Below are 21,582 nucleotides of genomic sequence, written 5' to 3' on the forward strand. Positions count from 1 at the left end.
CTTCAAAAGAAGGTGATTGGCATGTGGTAGGGGAGGGCAATAGCTCAGTGACACATAGAAACATAGAGCTGAAAGGGACCTCAAGGGCCATCTATAGTTCAACCCCATGCACAACGCAGGAAATTCACAATTACCTTCCCCCCACTCCCTCACTGATCACTGCTTTATGCCCAGAGGAAGGCAAAAAAACTCCAGGATCCCTGGAGGAAAATCCCTTCCTGAGCCCAAAATGGCGATTGGCATTACCCTGGGCATCTAAGACAGGGCCATGAGAGCCAAACACTGACTCACCCCTTCCCGCCCTCCCTCTTATGATCTGCCTAAGTTCACAGAATCAGCATTGTTGCCAGCTGGCTATTTACAGCCCATTCCTTAGCCATGCTGGCAAAGGCCCACGCCGGCGCAAGGGCACACAGCGCCGGCGTCTGGGAGGTGCACGCCGGCGTTCGTGGCCCCTGTGCCGGCGTGCTGGGCTGGACGCCGGTCTCCAGCCGCTGGCAAGGCAGCACCAGGACCAAACGCCGGCGGAGCATGCCGCGGCTGCGACCGCAAAGGCTGCGGCGGCGACCCTGGAGGCATTCCTGGGGCGTTACAGCATCCTGGGAGGTGTTCCCTGGGCATTTCAGCAGGGGGTGGGGCCGCCATTAGGGGGTGTTCCTGAGCCGAAACATTCCCCCCCCTTTCTGCCCCCCCTGTTGAAGCCAGCTGGACACCCCCCCCCCAAAAAAGCATCTGTCATTAAAACTGAATATGCTGTGGCACAGGCTTTTAAAATCATAACTTTTGTAGAGTTTTACAAATGTATTAGGCCGTACGAAAAGAGCAGACAGATAACAAAGGGGATTTCTATTTAAACCTTAAAATATGACCGTATAAAGTGTTTTAGAAATAGTTTACATACTACCTGGAGTCCAATTTTTTTTCACACAGGACTGAGTGCATGAACAGCCTCACAGACGCTCATCCAGATCTCAGCTGCAGATCTTCTGTGATTTCTAACACTGTAGAACATACATCAGATTATGAAGACAGTTGAGGTCCATGAACAAGCAGTTAATGCATAGACAATGCTCATATCAATAAACAACTCCCGTGAGCTAAAGTGCCCCAGAATAATGGATGGACCAACCTTTAAGGAAACACCTCCCACACTCTACTTGTGTGCACAACTCCTATTTATTTCTATCCAGGTGGTAAGGAGATGCTTCCAGAGGACGGTGCCCAATCAGATTTATTAATTTAAATCTTTGTACCCCCAGGGATTCAAAGTTGCTTACATGTGCTGACTTAAAACCAAGATATGCCTTGCAAACCGATAGCTTAATGCACTCCTCAATCGGTTGATGAGCTGGTGTTGCCTTGGGCTGGTGTTAGTTCTGCCGCCATGGCTCCCACAGGGCCACAGGCTAAGAGTCAAGGGCCAAGAGCTCTTTGGCTCTTCAGCTTGGCCCTTCAGCTTGTGCCAAAGGCTCATGCTTCTGGCAAGACCAGGCTTAACATACTCACAAAAGGGAGGGGGAGATGGTCAGCCACAGTTCTTGTTCAGCACACTCAGATGGTCCGGGTCCCCCCCCCCCCCACAATTGACCTCCAAGTCTCCAGAAATTTCCCAGCCCAGAGATGGCAACCCTATGAAAGGCTGTGGATAGGGTTGCCAGCCTCCAGGTACTAGCTGGAGATTTCCTGTTATTTCAACTGATCTCCAGCCGATAGAGATCAGTTCACCTGGAGAAAATGGCCCCTTTGGCAATTGGACTCTATGGCATTGAAGTCCCTCTGCTCTTCAAACCCTGCCCTCCTCAGGCTCCACCCCAAAAATTTCCAGTTATTTCCCAATCTGGAGCCGGCAACCCTCGTTGCAGACCTCGATAATATATATTGTGTGCACAAATGGTGCAATATTCATCACTGACATACACTGATGATGCAGGAAACGCGAACCTGAAATGTACTTTTGCTGCGGTTTGCATTATCATAAAATTGTCGGCTCTGCCTATTCCAGTAAACCCCTCCCTCAAAGTTAATTATTACAAAAGTCAGAAACCCAACTGAATTCACATGTGTGGCTTTCAGGGCCCTTTGGATGAAAGGCCATGGCCCTACTTCCTCCTTGCCGATGCTTACCAAGTGCCCTTGCCCAACACTGATATGGAGCAACCCTAGCTGATGGGTGGGAGTGGGGTTTGGTGACAATGTAAGGGCCTGGGTGGTGCGGTTCTGCTGGAGATGAGATCCTTCAGCCAAACACTGAGAGTAAATTCCAGGGGATAATATAGGGTTGCCAACTGCCAGGTAGTAGCAGGAGATTTCCTGCTAATTCAACTGATCTCCCGCCGATAGAGATCAGATCACCTGGAGAAAAATGGCCGCTTTGGCAATTGAACTCTATGGCATTGAAGTCCCTCCCCAAACCCCGCCCTCTTCAGGCTCCGCTCTCAAAATCGCCCGTTGGTTGCAAAGAGGGACTTGGCAACCCTAGGATAATATCATGCCATGGGGAAACTATCCAAACACCTCTCTTCTTCCAATGCTGGACTAATAGGGTCAATAGAGATTGGGGAAATGGTGCGGGGAAAGGCATTAAGTGCCACCTCCCTCGGCACCACCGCTGCAATCAGTACGGGAGCCCTGTGCAGCTGTTTTCAACCTTAAAAAGGTTCAGAGTTCCTGTCACTGACTTCCTGTGCTCTCTCTGTTTCAGTCATCAATAAGCACAGCTATAGGGGGAGGGAGAGGGGGGACTGCACGCTGGATTCATAGCAACTGCTGCTGAATCACTGCACATCCACCATGCACCTGTATGCACCACAGTATGCATGCTTGGAAAGATGAAAATAAAAATTGGGGGGGGGGTACCTCTGGATATGTGAATGTTAAGGAACTTTGTGGGGGGGGGGATGTTTCAGATATTTATACCCCATTCCCCAACCCAAAGCTTGCAAACATAAGCAAATCCATAAGCAAAAACCAGTAAAACTATATCAACAATGCAACTCTCCACCCCAGTAAAGCATCATAATTCTGCAGCATCAAGAGTCAAAAAAGTCAACATTGGCTTATGTGTGTGTAAAGTGCCGTCAAGTCGCAGCTGACTTATGGCGACCCCTTTTGAGGTTTTCATGGCAAGAGACTACCAGAGGTGGTTTGCCAGTGCCTTCCTCTGCACAGCAACCCTGGTATTCCTTGGTGGTCTCCCATCCAAAGACTAACCAGGGCTGACCCTGCTTAGCTTCTGAGATCTGACAAGATCAGGCTAGCCTGGGCCATTCAGGTCAGGACTACACTGGCTTATAGCAAAGTACTATTCACAGGATAACAAAAAGCAGTATCAAATGTAAATATATTAATAAAACTATAGGTAGAGATAGGAGGGAAGGCAGTATGGTGTAGCTTGATCTCATTAGATATTAGAAGCTAAGCAGGGTCAGTACTTGGATCGGAGACCACCAAGGAAGGCTCTGCAGAGGAAGGCAATGGCAAACCACCTCGGCTTCTCTCTTGCCTTGAAAGCCCCTTGCTGGGGTCACCATAAGTTGGTTGTGACTTGGCAGCACATATGTACGTATAACCACAGCCAGAAATAGATAGAGATGTGTGATTGTTCTATTTGAAACATACACACATAGGTGCAGAGTCAGCAAGTAAAGATCTTAAAATTAATGAGGCATGGTAACCTGCTGAACTTTATATGAGAGGGAAGATCCTTAGCCAAATTAACTAAATAGAGTCAAAGGGCTGGGCAAATAATTGTGCCTTCACTTTGCTCCAAGGCTCAACAGACTCAGCACCTGCCACCTGGCATATTGTTAAAGTGAGAGCATACACTATCTGGAGTGCTACCACTGTATAGGCCCTGCTCCCATTGTGTTAAAATGAATGTGTGTTATCAGAAAAGGCTACAGGAGGGATACTAATATCACATTCTTCCTGACAAAAGAAGTCTAATCTGCTGATTGCAGTGGGGAGGAAAACTGATATAATAGATAACAGCATCTAGTTTTTCCTACTGATTTTTCTCCTGCTCCATCTTTAGCTGTGCTTGAGTCTATCTTTGTGGTTTCCTACAGTTCCACTGATAATAAATCCATCCTCAAACATTTCAACTTTCAAGAGAAAGTGTGCATGTATTTTAAATCACAGCATTCTCCACAACATATCTATAAAATTGCATGTGTAACTTTTTCCTCTGCAAGAATATATCAGCCAGGACTCACTCACTCTCTGTCTCTCTCTCTCTCTCTTTGTCTCTCTCAACATTATTACATTTTTCATCCCACCCTTCCCTAAGTGTGTCTCTCATCCTCTGTTTTATCCTCATAGTAGCCCAAGAGGTAAATTAGGTCAAGAAATTTTAAGGCTAAGTAGGGATTTGCACCGGAATCTCTCCAGTCCCGCAAATCCTGTTTGACCAAAGGTGACTGTAGGGGGGGAAAGTGTTCATATCAGAATTAAAATGAGTTGAGCAGAGAATGTACATAGCCATTGGCCATTGTGCACATTCACTAGACATCATGGAGAATGTACTAGAAGTGAAGGACTTTGCCCTGTCTCTTAGCCTCAGACTCCAGAGGGGGACAAGACTAGAGAGATAGAAGGGACAAGACACTGGGGCATCCTTTCTCTACTGCTCTGAACTATCCCTTTGATGTGTAGATTGCTACTTTTAGGGAAAACTTCCTTCCTTCCTGCTTCTTCCTAACCTCCTCACACATGCAGGCACCTCTTCTCCAGAGGAGTTGGGCATAACGAAGCCCTCATAATCCAACAGAACGTGCACATCAACCATGGAAAGCTAAACCTCCTCTAAGCCTTTTTCACCTCTCTAAAAAATTATCCAGGTTATATAGCTTTGGGCTGTTCTGCATATAAATGGAATATGCTGTAGAAGTAAAGAATAACAAGCATAGTAAAGGCCATTATCAATTTAAAAAAAAACCAAATCAAAAGAGTGCAAAGAGATCACGATATGAAGTTTTGGAAGTCAGACAGAATAAAAGAAGCCTTCTGTGTGAACAGACTGCTGGACTTGATAGCCTTGTTCTGATCCAGCATGGCTTTTCTTATGTTCTTATGTTCTTGTTGAAATTAAATCAAAAGACATTAGGAAGAATTTTCTAACAGTTAGAGCGGTTCCTCAGTGGAACAGGCTTCCTCGGGTGGTGGTAAGCTCTCCTTCCCTGGAGGTTTTTAAGAAGAGGCTAGATGACCATCTGTCAGCAATGCTGATTCTATGATCTTAGGCAGTTCATGAGAGTGAGGGCATCTTGGCCATCTTCTGGACATGGAGTAGGGGTCGTTGGGGGTGTGTGGGGGACGTAGTTGTGAATTTCCTGCATTGTGCAGGGGGTGGATTAGATGACCCTGGTAGCCCTTTCCAACTCTACGATTCTATGTACCTTAGCATTTCAATGGATCAATAACTGTTCATTTATTTTTACATTTCAAAGAGTGAGGTTGAGATTCTGTAAAGGTTTTACTGAGCCTAGAGAAAGTAAGCACAGTTTGTTTTCATGCTCTGTGGTTAAGGGGGAAAAAAAAACACCTGCCAAATCAGCAACCAGTCAAGTTCTGCTTTTATAGTGAGTAGAGATTGAAAATGTTGTATTTTAAAAAATAAGGATATATGATTGTTTATCTTACAGCATTTTAAAACGTGATCAATTTTTTAATTGTAGGCAATTGTTCTTTGATGTTTTTAGTGATGTATTGGATTACTCACCTTGTGTTCCAGTTTTCTGGGATAAAGGCGGGTCTTTAAATGTTTTAAATAAATAAATATATGTTAAATAAATACTATCACCATCTTCCCACTGTGCCCCTCGAGAGAACATTACTTGTCATACCAACTCGCTCTTAAATATATAAACATTCAATAAATAATTCATATGCCATCTGACTAAAAGGTAACTTCACTTTCAAATACATCATTTTACATAGTTTAATCCAGAAAATAACTAGAATCTGAGCTGAATTCAGTTTTAGTAACAGTTGTAGATCCTTAATAAAACGCCTCTATCATGCCCCTCTTTGAGTAGCTGGTAACAAGCAGTTGTGACAACTCTGATAATCATTTTTGAGTGGTTTAGTTATCTGTGGTGCTAGATCAGCAAGAGCAATAACATTCATCATAGCAAAATTTAGAATCATTAAAAAATAAATGTGAGACATTACCCATATTTCATATATTTAAAAAAAATCATTCTTACCAAAGATTGATAAAGAAGTAATGAATCAACTGCTCTGATATATAACTCATGGTATGCAAGTGCCGCAGGCGATGGGAGATGTTGTTCTGAACGTCTGGTAGAACTCTGCACCTCAGGAAATGACCATACATGAATATATTTATTTTGCAACTGTTAACTGTTTCCTTACTTAGGTGGTGATACAGCGGATATAACTCCCCACAAAATGTCAGGGTCAGACAGGGCTCTCTCCACATTGTCTGCTCGCAAATGACAGGATATTGATTATCAGATGGGCATCAGTGGTCTTAATGAAACTGCAAAGAAGGAAGCAGATGGGTGCATGTGCCAACTAAGCGTGTGCTTTCCATGCACGCATTCTCCCAGTGGCTGCTGTCTAATTTTTTATTGAATTATTTTACACTTTTGAATGCTGTTTTTAATGATCACATGTTTGAATGGTTTCATATTCACCACCTTGGGGACCCTAATCAGGTTGAAAGGTGGCATAAAAATGTTTTAAATAAAAATAAACAAATAATGCCATGCGATCTTTAAGTGCATTACTAAGAACATGCTCTTTGGAGATGCATTTGTATGCACAGTGGAAGTCACGGTATATATCCTGTACCCAGAAGCCCTAACATCACATTGGAGAAAAGAATATCCATTGGGAAGGAATATGGCATAGATAAGCTTTGAGCAGAAAAAGCAACCCTATTATGGCTGGTGTCTATGCATGAAAATAGCAGAGGCTGGTCAATGAAAAAGGTAGGTGAAATAGTGGTGAAGTTCAGTTAGGAGACTGATAGAGGACACCAATGGAAAGTGCAGCTATTACTGTTCCCCAGCTTAGTTAAATCTTGACTCCACAATGATCTTGTGTGTATAAGACATGCATAACAAGCCAAAGGCATTAGTAATTTCTCAGAGTGGGGTTATCTATACTGATACATAGTTCATTGTACTGATCCATGGCTCTGTTTAGATATCCCCCATGTCAAGAATATGCTTCCTGCTTCTTAAACAAGTCAGAGAGTTCAACATGTGTCAGGAGAGAACTTAGATCATATGTGTCACTCTAAGGCACTGGTTCCCAACCAGGGGTCCATGGACCCCCAGGGGTCCGCGAGAACTAAATTAAGGTCCGCAAAACAAAGTTATAAACCCATAATAAATTAATATTTTCAATTAAAAGTTCTCTATTATAAAAATATATATATTCAAATATTATTCTAAGTTTAATGTTTAACTAACAGTTATTATTAAAGTTTATTTTCAAATTCTCAGAATTTTTATTTTGAACCTTGGGGTCCCTGCACCGAACAAAAAAGTCCTAGTGGTCCCTGGTCAAAAAAAGGTTGGGAACCACTGCTCTAAGGGCATTGAAGGCTTAATTACATAATTAAGATTCAGAGGCTGAACCTCAGGGCTGTGATCCCAATGTGGCCAACCCGAGACAACAATCATTGTCTACAAGAAAAAGCAAATCCAGGGTAATTTTGTTATCTTCTGGGCCTGAGTATGTCTGTGAAGATGTTGGCATGGGGCCAAATAAAAGGGGGTGAGAAAGAAATAAGGGTTGTGCTTGGCCATAATACTGGGGGCCTTGTGGACTTGCTTGGAACTCGGCAGGCAGCTGGGTGTCTGGGAGGTGATGATAGGCATAAGCCATGCCTGTTACCTTCTCCCATGCTCCTGGCCACAGTGGAGTTGCCAGACCTTGATTGCTTGGGAAGAGCACTGGCCCCTCATGACAATCAAACCACTGCTCTTAACCAGCATGATGTAGTAGTTAAGAGTGGTGGTTTGGATCAGTGGACTCTGATCTGGAGAACCGGGTTTGATTCCCCACTCCTCCACATGAGCAGCAGATGCTAATCTGGTGAACTGGATTTGTTTCCCCACTCCTACACATGAAGCCAGTGGGGTGACATTGGGCTAGTCACACTCTCTCAGCCCCACCTACCTCACAGGGTGTCTGTTGTGGGGAGGGGAAGGTAAGGTAAGCCGGTTTGATTCTTCCTTAAGTGGTAGAGAAAGTCGGCAAATAAAAACCAACTCTTCTTCTTCTTCTAGTGTATTGCTTTTGGGCCCATGTTCTAGGGTTGCCCCCCCCCCCGGCTTACATTTCCTATGCAAATGTAGGGCATCCATTATTGTTATCAGATGAAGATTTGCCTCAGATAGTGACGAGAACAGAATGCAGCAAGCACGTTAGAGACAGTAGTATTGTCTATAGTCCCTTTCTGAAGCATCTTTCTGAACCATTCTGTTATAGTACAGAGTTACTTACTACTATTGTAAAAATTACACCGGGAAGGAAGGTGTAAAGGTATAGCCCAATTTTGTCAGATCTCAGAAGCTAAGCAGGTTCGGTACTTGGATGGGAAACCACCAAGGAACAGCTAGATTCAAGTCCAGTAGCACCTTAGAGACCAACAAGATTTTTGGGGTATAAGCTCTTGCGAGTAAAGATCCCTTCTCTCGAAGCTCCCTAACTCTTGATAGCTTATACCCCAAAAATCTTGTTGGTCCTAAGGTGCTACTGGACTCAAATCTAGCTTTTCTTCTGCAGACTAACATGGCTTCCCTTGGAAACTACCTGCAGAGGAAGGCACTAGCAAACCACTCCTTCTTCTCACTCGCCTTGGAAGTCCCTTGATGGGGTCACCATAAGTCGGCTGTGACTTGACAGCACTTCACACACACACAAATTACACCCCAAAAAAAGACTTTTTAAAAAGATCCCTTGCTGCTCCAATTACAACAGCATGCTAAATATTTCATGCAGTTGCCTAAGCTCAGTTCTGAAGTAAGTCTGATGCAGTTGTTACCATCTGTGTGTGTGTGTGTGTGTGTGTGTGTGTGTGTGTGTGTGTGTGTGTAAAGTGCCATCAAGTCGCAGCCAATTTATGGCAACCCCTTTTGGGGGTTTTTTCATGGCAAGAGACTAACAGAGGTGGTTTGCCAGTGCCTTACTCTGCACAGCAACCCTGGTATTCCTTGGTGGTCTCCCATCCAAATACTAACCAGGGCCAACCCTGCGTAGCTTCTGACGAGATCAGGCTAGCCTGGGCCATCCAGGTCAGGGCTACCATCTAATACTGAGATATATATTGATTGTTGTACAAGACTGTGTGCTAGTACCTGGCAGAATATAATAAAGATCTATGAATGTGAAAGCCTCCTCCCTGTGGCTGTGCATGATGCTACCTTATCACACATTGGAATGTGTGTGCACCTGCTTGGTGCTAAAGGAAAGGGGGAGGCCACTGACAAGCGGCTTCTGTGGGTATGCGTGTAGTTTGCATGTCTGAATGAGGTTCCTCAGTCACAACATTCCTCACTTTTTCTTTTGACGTTTGAATTCTTTCAAAAGGAGAGAGGTGCATGTAAAGTCAGGGTTCCAGTTAGGCTGGTGTTTAGGAAAGGAACGAAGGATCATTTCCTTTCCAGGGGCCCCAGGAGGGCCATGAGGGGGGATGTCAACAGGCATTGCAACTAAGTGTGAGCTGTCAAATGACAGACCTTATCAATCGCACAAAACATGGAATACAATCAAAGAATACAATTAAAGAAACAAAATAGTGCTTGCTAATACACAACCAATAAAACCACATCACTTTCTTCCAACTTCCCCCCCCCTCTCCCAAACGCATTACTTTACCACTCCAGGTTTAATACCTTTTTCCAGTTTTAAAACTGGGACATTCGATATCTTTCTGATCTCAGAGGCAACATAGTACTGCCTCCCCATTGGTATCTATCTTCAGACAGCAATTTGTAAACTTGAACACGCACACCTTCACGTGCAAGCAAATAATGCAAAGCCAGATGGTGTTAGTGGATAGAAGCTCTCATTTGTGGTTGCTGATGAGCTAATAAAGCAAAGGCAGATACGTTTTGATCACTCGCAGGATAGACTGAAGTTTGATTATACGGTTAAACATAATAATGATGATCATGGCTGGTCATTTGTGATGGTCACCTAGAAATACACAGAGTTTCAGGGCTAATACATCTAAGTCCCTGTCCCCCCCGACACACAGCAATCAAATACATTCAGAGTCTTGGCAGGGGCTGAGAGCTGGGCTGAAGACTGCAACTTTTTGGTACACTGGGGGGGCTGGGGGGCTTGCTGGCGGGGCTGGAGCAGCTCTGAGATGGAGTTTCTGCTGCCACAGCCAAGGCTAAGTGTTTACTTTGCAGAATGGCTGTTTGGAGCTTTTGGGCAACTATTGCCCGGGAATGTAGACTCAAGGTCTGGTTTGAAGAGTTACATAGGCAAAAGAATAAAATGCATGTGATATTCTGGTGTTCTGGATTCAGGCATTAAATGGATGCGTCATGTGTGTAGACTTGACGGCATCTATATAGTAACAGTAGTGATAACAATAACTTATCCACTGTAAACAAAATCACAAGGGTTAGACAGAAATGCAAACCATCCTGAGAATTACTGAAGGAAAACTGAATTTAGAATCACTTTGAAGAAACAGGACTAAAGTCACTGAAGGAAATGAAAGTCACTTAGGCAGAGTCTATCTGAAGAAAACAGAGTCACTGAGTCAGAGTCACTGAAGTAGAGTCACTGGAGAGACTGGAAACAAATGGCACAAGTAGAGAAGGAAGAGAAAGACCCAGCTCACATAAGGGGCTTCTTGGGCTCTCCTGCAGATTTTTAAACTCAAAGGATCACGTTGCTCCACCTGTCAGCTGTCATCTGGTGCACAGACAGGTTTTATGTGGGAGTAAGGGATCCAAGCTTTAAAAACGCCTTCCACTTTCCGCCTTCCATGTTCACTGCTGTTGGACCAACGAGGCTGCTCCTTGGCAAAGACACAGGACCCAAGCTGACAACACGGGGGTCTGGAAGACTGCAGTGGGATGGCGTCAAGTCAGTCACCTGTTGGTAGAACAGAAGAAAACTGGGCCAGATGTGTGCACAATACAAGGCAAAGGTTACCTCCCCCCCCCCACATACATTTCCGGGCGACTGGGTTGTTCCGATGTGGGGGAGGGTGTCTCCTGGGCTGGCCTGGAGATGCGAGTTTTGAGTGTCTGGTTCATGTTTTTAACTTTTCCAGACACCTATGGGCGTTTGCGGTGACCATTTCATGTCCAGAAAAGTACTCACAGACTGTGTGATTGCTGATTTCAAAAGGCAAACTGCTAATCTCTTTCCAAACCCCTCTTTTGGTTCAACCTGGACCCTCCCAGGGAAAAGTCCACGAAAGGCAAAAGATGTTTCTTGCGTCTATGGGGAGGGGCATCTTTGCAAAAGTCCAGTTGCCACTTCTCCCCCTGGATATTTGGCCTCTATAGGGGGGAGGCCACTGACAAGCGGCTTCTGTGGGTATGCATGTAGCTTGCGTGTCTGAATGAGTTACTCAATCACAACAGTTGTGAGGATAACATAGAGGAGATGAGATAAACATAAGTCACTTGGGATCCTCATTGGGGAGAAAGGCGAGGTATAAATAATGTAAAGAAATTCCTCTGAGGCCTCTAGTTTAAGGTTTCCAACTCCAGATTGGGAAATTCTTGGAGATTTGAGGGCGGAGCCTGAGGAGGGAGGAGTTTTGGGACTGGAGATATCTTAGCAGGGTATAATGCCATAGAACCCACCCAGCCATTTTCTCCAGGGGAACTGATCTCTGTAGTCTGGAGATCAGTTATCGTTTTAGGAGATCTCCAGGCACCTCCTGGAGGTTGGCACCCCTACTCTAGCTGCTCACCCCTGGTTTAGAATTCCCAAGGTGCATTATAGTGTTAACTGAGTTTGTCAGCCATGGGGTAAACTATGTATCATGGTCTCACAAAAATATAAAATGACCTACCAAAACTTACTTTCTCTACTATATCTTTCTTCAGTAGTTCTTGGCTGTGCTGGGTTTCCCTTCCGGAGTAATTGCTGGCCTGGCCAAGCAGATTTCAGTTTGATAAAGTCAGCACCTGCTAGAACTTTGCTTGAGCATTTTTAGGACATTATTTCAGAGGCCTGATTCTCATTTTCACTAAGCTCCTCTTCATCTTGGCATAGAGGGATGTGGAAGACCCATCTCTTTCTGGATCAGTGCAATCTTAAACACAGTTACACCCTTTTAGATCCACAGAATTAGAAGGGTGTAACTCTGCTTAGAATCGCTGTATAATCCTTTGTAGAGATTTTAGAAGAAGGGAATATGAGTTTGTTTTTATACCCCACTTTTCCTCTACCATAAGGAGTCTCAAAGTGGCTTACGATAGGCTTCCCTCCCCTCCTCCCTGCAAAACACACCTTGTGAGGTAGGTGGAGCTCAGAGAGCTCTAAGAGTAGAGTTGCCAACCTCCAGGTCCTAGCTGGAGATCTCCTGCTATTACAACTGATTTCCAGCTGATATAGATCAGTTCACCTGGAGAAAATGGCCGCTTTGTCAATTGGACTCTATCTAAGAGAACTGTGACTAGCCCAAGGTCACCCAGCAGGCTTTATGTGGAGGAGTGGGGAATCAAACCCAGTTCTCCAGATTAGAATCTTCCACTCTTAACCACAACACCGCGCTATCCAGACCATTGCACTGTTCAATTTGAATTTATTTTCCCCTAAAGATATCAGATGTTGAGAAAGTATAGAAAAGGGTGCATTCTTAAAAGATAAAGGTGTAAAGTGTTATCATTATTTTCCCATTCAAGAAAAGGCAAATAACACTTCAGGTGCCATGGGGCAGCCCCTGGAGAATGGGTCCTCCTCAGAGGAGGAACTCTACCAGAATTCAGCCCCAATGGAACTGCCTCTGACCTTGCAGCCTGAAGTGGGTCCTGATTCAGCACAGCCTGGTGAGGAGGCTGACAGCCCTGAAGCTGGTGACTCTCCAGAGCAGGCACAAGACTTGCAGTCAGAAGTCATGGCAGAACCAACCGCGTCCTGCTCAGAGCCTGGACCCAGTGGCCCAGCTGTGAGCCCTCAAGCTACTAAGGCAGCAAAGGCTGACAGGTGGAGGCAGCAGCAGGCACTGGTGGCTAAAAGACATAGTGCCCGGCTGGAAGCCTACCGGTGTGTGCTGGAACAGCAGCAGAACAGTGAGTCCTCACAGGAGGAGGACTCACAGAGAAGCCAGATGCCAGAAAAGCCTCAGCTGAACAGCCCATGGTTGGGGAAGCAACACAGTGCATACCTGAGCAACCCTGCCTTTAGACCTTGGACTCGCTGTTTGGACCGCTGACTCTCTGGGACCCTTGACCTTGAACCGGCTACCTGGACTATGAACTGTAACTCTGATTTGGCAAGTACTGGACTCTGATTTCTGGTTTTGACAAACGGACTTGTTCCTTGGACTCTGCTTTACCCTCTCCCTGCTGTTGCCAACTGCCCGGAACAGTATCTCAGAGACACTGCAAGTGGAGACCTGAGCATTGGCAGCTAGCCAGCACACCAGGACTTTGAGGCAATGACAGTTCCTCAGCCACATCCCAGTTGCTCTAGTAGCCTCAAACACCAGTAAATTTTCATGGAGGACAGTAGTTTTGCTGCAGCTGGGAAACTCATTTATAGATGCCCACAAGCATGCCCACATTAAAGCTGAATTGATTTGTTAATTAAGCAGTCAGACATTTTTTAAAAAAATATTCTGATTCAGAAAGGCAGCAGCTTTTTAATGCTTTAAAATTATTTTACTATAAATGCCTGAAAAATATCTGAAGGTGATAAGCAATAATTGACAGGGATATTCCCTCCTACAAAAGAGAGGTGGGACTGCCCCATCTAAGATGATGCCTACTGGGACTCAAACTTGCAATTTCTTTTTTTGAATATTTTATTAGATTTTTCAGAATAATACAAAGTAGGAAGGGGGAAAGGGTTTGGGAACAATTTTGATATATTATACAGGGTTGACATTCGGAACTTGCATTATCAATAAACAACTGGAGATCCTTTTCTTCCTATCTGTCTGTTCATTGGGGAGTTTCTGGACCAATCATTCTCTCTTGATCTATCCTACTTTATGGGATTGTTGTGAGGATACACCGGAGGACAGGAGAACCTTGTTCACCACCCTGAGCTCCTTGAAGGATGACTTAGCTAAAAATGTTAAAACACTATGCAATTTTTTTTAAAGGAGCAAGCCCTGCTGAAAGCAGTAGGATTTCCTTCTGAGTCAATAGGATTGCACTGTGGTTTATTGGTATGTCGCAGCATTCAGTGAATTTAAACACGGCAAAATGGGCAAGAACTGCAGCAGGGCAGAGCCACTCTTGTTGGGGTTTCACTTCTTTAAGATGGCTGCAAGAGTATTTCCCTGCTTCACGATGCAGTCCTATGCAAAGCGACACCCTTCTGAGTCCATAGAAGCGTGTAACTCTACTTACGGCTGCCCTGCCAGTGGTTTGGGGATGTAGTGTTTTTCCTCTGAATAAATAAAATGTTTTTTAAAGGTTTTTTAAATTTTCAAGGTATGAGGGACAGGAGGCGTTGTGTTTGACGTCCCTAATGAGGTCACAGATACAGTTCAATAGGTGTAATTTATACTTGTACAGCCATACTTAGTTGTACACATTTGCTGCTCATATGGAAGAGTGGCTTTTTTCCAGTGTTGCAGCTGATGTATTTTTCATACAAGGAAAGACTAAAGTTCTGGTACTTTAGGGGAGAAGTGACTATGGACCAACAAAACAGCAATTGTGAGCGGATCGTCAACAAAGGGGAATGAAGTAAGCTGCTCTAGGTCCCCATTGTGGAGAAAGACAGAGAATGAATGAAGTAAATCTATATATCTTATTTCCCCAGTGTGCCCTCAGCCTGCGTGTGTGTAAAGTGCCTTCAAGTCACAGCCAGCTTATGGCAACCCCTTTTGGGGTTTTCATGGCAAGAGACTAACAGAGGTGGTTAGCCAGTGCCTTCCTCTGCACAGCAACCCTGGACTTCCTTGGTGGTCTCCCATCCAAATACTAACCGAGGCTGACCGTGCTTAGCTTCTGAGATCTGACGAGATCAGGCTAGCCTGACCATCCAGGTCAGGGCACCCTCAGCCTATGCCCTACAGATACTTGAATATGCAGATAGGGGGCACACTTTCTCCAACGTACCACTAGAGGTCTGCATGAAAAAGAGTATCATATACAGGTGTTTTTTTTAAAAAAAAAATGCTATTGTCATTTTGCAAAGGGTTCTATAGCATCAGCGCCACTAATGAAAAAGTCCTATTTGGCACCTTAATGAATATTTACACAATATTAAACCTTAATCTTAAAGGGCAGGGGAGAACATATGGACGGTTTCATGTTTGTTTAACACATACAAACTTTTATATATTAAATCTTTTGCCGAAGAAAAAGTAAAGGATGAGCTACACTGAGCACCAGTGTCTATAACTTTTTTTTTTCTTTACAAAAATGATTGTGGTACAATTCAAAGATAGTAATAATTGGCTGAGTGTGGTGCTTCCTTCTTCTTACCTGTTCTTTTCACACGTGAGGTTGAGTAAGAAGGAACAAGAAGGCCATGGGAGAAGGGTGTGTGCTCAAATGTGCAAAGGCAAAAATCTGACAACAGGTTTTAAATGTTTAACAAAATATGCTCTCGTGTCCTGCTACTTCTGTGCTCACCTCTTTGCCATCATGCTCGGACATATCTGTGGTGATGAGCACTGTTGGAAAAAAAGGCATAAGCAGAATGAAGTGAAACCTATAAATGCACCCATGGTGTATCAGCCAATCCTGTAATTCAGTTAAAATATATGCTACTATGCCAGAGCATACACTGGTGTAACTAATTTATATACTTTCCCTTGTATCAATGTAAAAAGCACAATGTGTGTGTGTGCTGTCAAGTCACAGCTGACTTATGGTGACCCCGTTGAGTTTTCAAGGCAAGAGACATTCAGAGGTGGTTTTCCATTGCCTCTGCGTGGGCTGAAAGAGTTCTAAGAGAACTGTGACTGGCCTAAAGTTACCCAGTGGGCTTTATGTGGAGGAGTAGGGAATCGAACCTGGCTCTCCAGATTAGAGTCCTCTGTTCTTAACTACTACACCACACTGGCTTCTCAAAAGCACAATAGCAGCAAGAAAACAGCCTAGCATGCATGCAACAATTATGATCACTTCTAGTGAATCCCCCAAAACTATCATTCCTCCTAGGCAGAGTATGCATATTGCACACACTTTGCAGTCATTTCCAGATTAGAAACATAGAGCTGGAAGGGATACCAAGGGTCATCTAGTCCAACCCCATGACAATGCAGGAAGTTCACAGCTCCCTCCCCTCCCCCAGTGACCCCTGCTCTATGGCCAGAGGAAGGCAAAAAACTTCCAGAATCCCTGAGCCAACCTGACCAAGAAGAAAATACCCTTCTGACCTTAAAGTCGTGATTGCCATTACCCTGGGCATATAAGAAAGCGCCACAAGAACCGAGCACTGGCTTATCCCTTCCTGCCCTCCCTTTCCCGATCTGCCGAATTTCATGAGTCATATAATCAGCATTGCGGTCAGATGGCCATCTAGCCTCTGCTTTAAAAACCTCCAAAGGAGAGCCCACCATCTCCTGAGGAAGCCTGTTCCACTGAGGAACTCTCTGTCAGGAAGTTCTTCCTAATGTTTAGTCAAAAGCGCTTTACTTTCAACCCACTGGTTTTGGTTTGGCCTTCTGGGACAACAGAAAACAACTCCACTCTATCCTCTATATGACAGCCCTTCAAATACCTGGATGGCTATCATATCACCTCTCAGTCGTCTCTTCTCCAGGCTAAACATATCCATCTCCTTCAACCTTTCCTCATAGGGCTTGGTCTCCAGACCTCCTCATTGTCTTTGTTGCCCTCCTCTGGACACGTTCCAGCTTATCAATATCCAGCCTTAATCTATGGTGCTCAATACTGAACACAGCACTTCAAGTGATGTCTAGCCAGAGCAAAGTGATACTGTCCCTTCACATGATCTCGGCACTACATTTCTGTTGATGCAGCTCAATAATCATATTTGCTATTTAGCTACTTCATCACACTGCTGACGTGTTAAGTGTATGATCTACTAAGGCCCCTAGATTCTTTCCACACATGCTACCACCAAGACAAGTCTCCCCCATCCTATAATTATGCATTTGTTTTTTTCTACCTAAATGAAGAACTTTACATGTATCTCTGTTGAAATTCATTTTGTTAGTTTTAGCCCAGTTTTCCAGCCTGCCAAGATCATCCTGAATCTTGATTCTGTCTCTTCCTGACGATTACCTCGATGCACTAGTGGAGGACTGGCATGGCCGGCTCTCCATGGCCATAGGAGAAATTGCTCCCTGACGCCCTCTTTGCCCCCACCAAAATCGGGCCCCTTGGTATATCGAGGGGCTCCAAAGTATGAAGTGGCAGCTTAGACAGCTAGAGTGAATATGGCTGCAAGCTTGCGACGAAGCTACAAGAGCATCTCATAGGATGTTTATGAAGCCTATTAGATGACAGTGAAAGCTGCTAAGGAGTACTATGCAGCCTCCATTGTTTCCGCTAGCCCCTGCCCGGCATAATTATTAAGGGTAATTCGATCGTCGACGACCTTGGACGGACACCAAAATGTATGTACTAATTCAACCCATAGCTGTAAGGCTTTTGCAAGCTTTTTTTTTGCAGATAAAGTCTTATCACTCTGTCGTGACATTCTGTCATTTTTGGCACTGTGTAGAGGTTACGATGGTGCCGAAACCTCCTTAGGAGGCAATGCCGCTGGGTTGCCTCCTAAGCCCGGTGCAGGCATTCCTCTCAGGAATGCGCTGCAAGCCTCCTTTATTCCGTTTCAGCCATGATTCAGCCAGGATCAAACACATGCATTTCACCGAACGTGCGTTCGATCCTGGCTGAATCCTGGCTGAAACAGGGAATAAAGGAGGCTAAAGCAACCATGCGTTTTCGCCCTTTGATAGATTATAAAAAGGACAAGACTACCTATGGAGGGATGTATGAGGAGAGAGCAAATAAAAACACTAAGTACAAAGGAATTATTTCCTATTATAATGGATCACAATCTTGGATGGCAATTTGTAGAACACCCCCCCCCCAAAGAACTGAGAACCAATTTCTGCAATCAGAATTGTGGTAAAAGAATTCCTGGATTGTATCACTTTGGCCATTTATGCATGGTCAATTTTGAGGCTTGCTAAAAGCTCTTTTTAAAAATGCGACTTTAAAAATGCCTGTTCACTGTCCTGACGCAAAAGGAGAAATTCCACCCCCACTTGCCTGCTCCTTCTTTCCTGTTTGCATAGCCATTAGCATGTGCATAGCTAACGCACCACTGTTATTTTGCATGTTTCCTTCAGGGGATTCTTCATGGCGGGGGCAGAGCAAACACCAAAGGTTGCGTTAAAGGGGCTCTTAAATAATGCAAAGCAGGTATGCGCCGGCTTCACAGTCACTTCCAGAATGATGGTTCAGTGTGAAAAATTAAAAAAAATATGCAGGGCAATTCAGCCTGGAACGTGCTGCTAATTACCAAGCATAAATGGCCTTAGAGTTTCTCCCTGCCATTCCACCTCTCTATGCACAGCGAGCTGCCGGTAGGAGGAATGACAACACATTTCCCTGAGGTTTCTGTGAACAAGGAGAAAGTTGTGATAAGAACAATACTGCCACCATCTGCATGAAGTAATGCAGTCCAGAAACACTTTTGCCACTTCATTCCACCAATTGTTTAAATTGATATCTCATGGATATCCCTAGAACTTTCCTTAGGCAACAAAGAAAAAAAAGTGATTTCACTTGATAAACATAGACAAAACGTGAGTTGTTTGATTATTATTATTATATACTGGTAGGGTTTAAGTATGACTTCTGCAATGTCATTACAAGAAATGGCAAGCTTAGTACTGATTGTGCTTCATACAGTTCAGAAGGGCTTTTCTATACATAGCTTTGCAAGACCAGTGTTAAAGAACAGTATTACAGTGATTTAAAATCATTCTAATGGTTCAGATCTTAGTAGTCCTGAGTGGCCTCACTGTTTGATGGCTCATTGGTTAGAGGAGTTCATGATATTCTAGGTAGGCTGTCTCAAAAGATGACTGCCTTCAGTCAACTAAACTTTGATCCATATTTGATCCATTAGTTCTAGACAAGTCAAAAGTGGTTGCATAAATGTTGCTGTAAGTCACACTGTTTTGACATGTGCCACAAACTCCAGAAACAGCTGCATCAAAGAGGTATAACACCAATACCAATCTGGATGCTCTTTTTCAGTTACTTTTACTATATACATGGCTGACGTTCATAGTTCACTTCTGGAAGAACCAAATGGACAATGCTGCTTTTCAGTGTACCTTTTCACTGTAGCGTGGACTTGAAATCCTACTGTGAATAATGGCTTCTAAACTTTATCGATGAGAGTTCATTGCAATGACCAGTTTATTATATTCCAGCACTACTTCTTTGGCACATTTGGTATTGGTGTTATTTGCATGTCATGTTCTGAGAAGATTGGAGTATTTTCACTGAAACTAGCAACCACACATCTGCAGAGCTTCTTCTGTATCTTTCGTCGAAATTCCTTAGAGGCAAAGTAATAAACAAACGGGTCAAAACAGCAGTTGAAGCTGTTCATTGCAAGTGAAAGTTTATATTCCACATAAAATGACTTGTAATTGAGAGTATAGACATAATGGATAACTGATATGACAATATGGGGCAGGTAACAAAAGAAGAGCACCAGCAGCAGCACTATTATCAAACGGACAGTATGCCTCTTGGTTTCTATGAGTTGTGTAGAAGAGGAGTGGAGAAGAGTTAGGATGATGGAGACGTAGCAGAATCCCATGACAATTAAAGGGAGGAAAAAGAAGAAAAACATCTTGGAGCCAAAGTAAGCAATGAAATGCTCTGCATCTTGAAACATTTTTTGAGGCAAAACGTCAAAGCAGGTGATTATTGACAGCTGTTGAACGTGAATGGTTAGGTTATGCTTCATGAGAGGGATGAGTGGCAATAAAACGAGTGCCCAGATGACAACGCAGGTCAAGAGGGAAGTTCTAATTGGCCTCATGGTTTTGTAATGCAGGGGATGGACTATTCCCAGATAGCGTTCAATGCTGATACTCATCATGGTTAACATAGAGCAGTGCATGTTTCCATAGAACAGAACAGTGATGACACGGCACAGAGCATCCCCAAAGAGCCAATTGTTTTTCTTCAGGTGGTAGATTATCTGGAAGGGGAGGAGCATGCTGTAGAGCAAGTCCGCGATGGTCAGGTTAATGGAGAACACAATGATGGGAGTCCAAGGCCTTGAATACCACCAAAGGAACCATAAGGAAATACAGTTGAGAGGGACGCTGATGCTGAAAATGATGGAGAAGAGAACGGGCAAAGTAATTTGAAGCATATTGCTCTGAAGCATCTCAATTGTGGTGTTGGTCACATTTCCTTCAGGGGTTATGGCAGACAGATCTGCATATCTTCTGGAGGACCAGGAAAGTGTGAGGTCCTGAGACATCCTTCTTCAGAAAAGAAGCTTGAAACTGGTGGAATTTTAGTCCTAGGTAGAAGAATGACACAATATTGGTGAACAATAATCACATTTGTTCTATTAATTGTTAGATGTGTATTTACCAGAACTGTAAACATTCATCTGTATTAAATGTAAATACATAAATGTTCATAAACATCCATAATAATTTCTTGGCACTGATGGACCATGTTGCTAGTAAACGGGGTACCTCGATGCCATGAAACTGGGTTGGAATTGTCCTAACATGGAGGTTTTTGAATGCTGTCTTTCTGATATACACAATGAGTAAGTATAGGGGGAAAGTGATTCTAGGTTGACTGGCAAGTAACTCATTTATTCCACAGGGGTATGTTTAGAGTCAGCATAGCCAATGTTTTATGCCACACTGATGATTTATTAATCTATTTCTTGTGCTATCTAACAGCTTGCAATGACAGAAGATGAGCATGAGGTGGCACTAAAACATATGATCTACGGTAGATGAGATGTAGAAGAAAAACAGTTAGTGCAGGAGGAAGTTGACAAATTCAGTGGCAGGCGCCTGAAATTAGTTGGGGATAAGGGATTGCATTGCAGGTGAGCTGAGAAGAATATGGTCCACATAACTCTAGAGAACGGAGTGTTTACTCATGTGTTTATGTATTTACTCATGCTGGGCTATGCAGCAACACAATACATCAAGTGGCTCCATAGCCCAACCAGGAAGATCCTCTCCCATCCTAGCCCTGTTCCTCTTTCTCTTACCAGTGCCGGTTCTGAAGATGCCCAAGTGAAAACTGTTGTGCTTCACTTCCACTCATGAGTATGCACACCTATGTGAGCATACATTGACGGGCAAGCGCACACATACACACCATCTCACTTCTTGGGGATGGAATGCAGTGTGACTGGTGATTCCTTCAAGTACTGTCAGTGACAATGATAGGACATTGG

General features: G+C 44.0%; 1 protein-coding gene across 1 annotated transcript; it reads right to left on the reverse strand.

The window, feature by feature from the left end:
* Positions 1 to 19,538: 19,538 nt before the first annotated feature.
* Positions 19,539 to 20,634, reverse strand: LOC130488377 (P2Y purinoceptor 8-like). Its single transcript, XM_056862038.1, has one exon. The coding sequence runs from the start codon at positions 20,632 to 20,634 to the stop codon at positions 19,567 to 19,569; it is 1,068 nt and encodes a 355-aa protein (XP_056718016.1). The 3' UTR covers positions 19,539 to 19,566.
* Positions 20,635 to 21,582: the final 948 nt, after the last annotated feature.

This window comes from Euleptes europaea, chromosome 16 (genome assembly GCF_029931775.1).
Source record: "Euleptes europaea isolate rEulEur1 chromosome 16, rEulEur1.hap1, whole genome shotgun sequence".
Taxonomy (NCBI): domain Eukaryota; kingdom Metazoa; phylum Chordata; class Lepidosauria; order Squamata; family Sphaerodactylidae; genus Euleptes; species Euleptes europaea.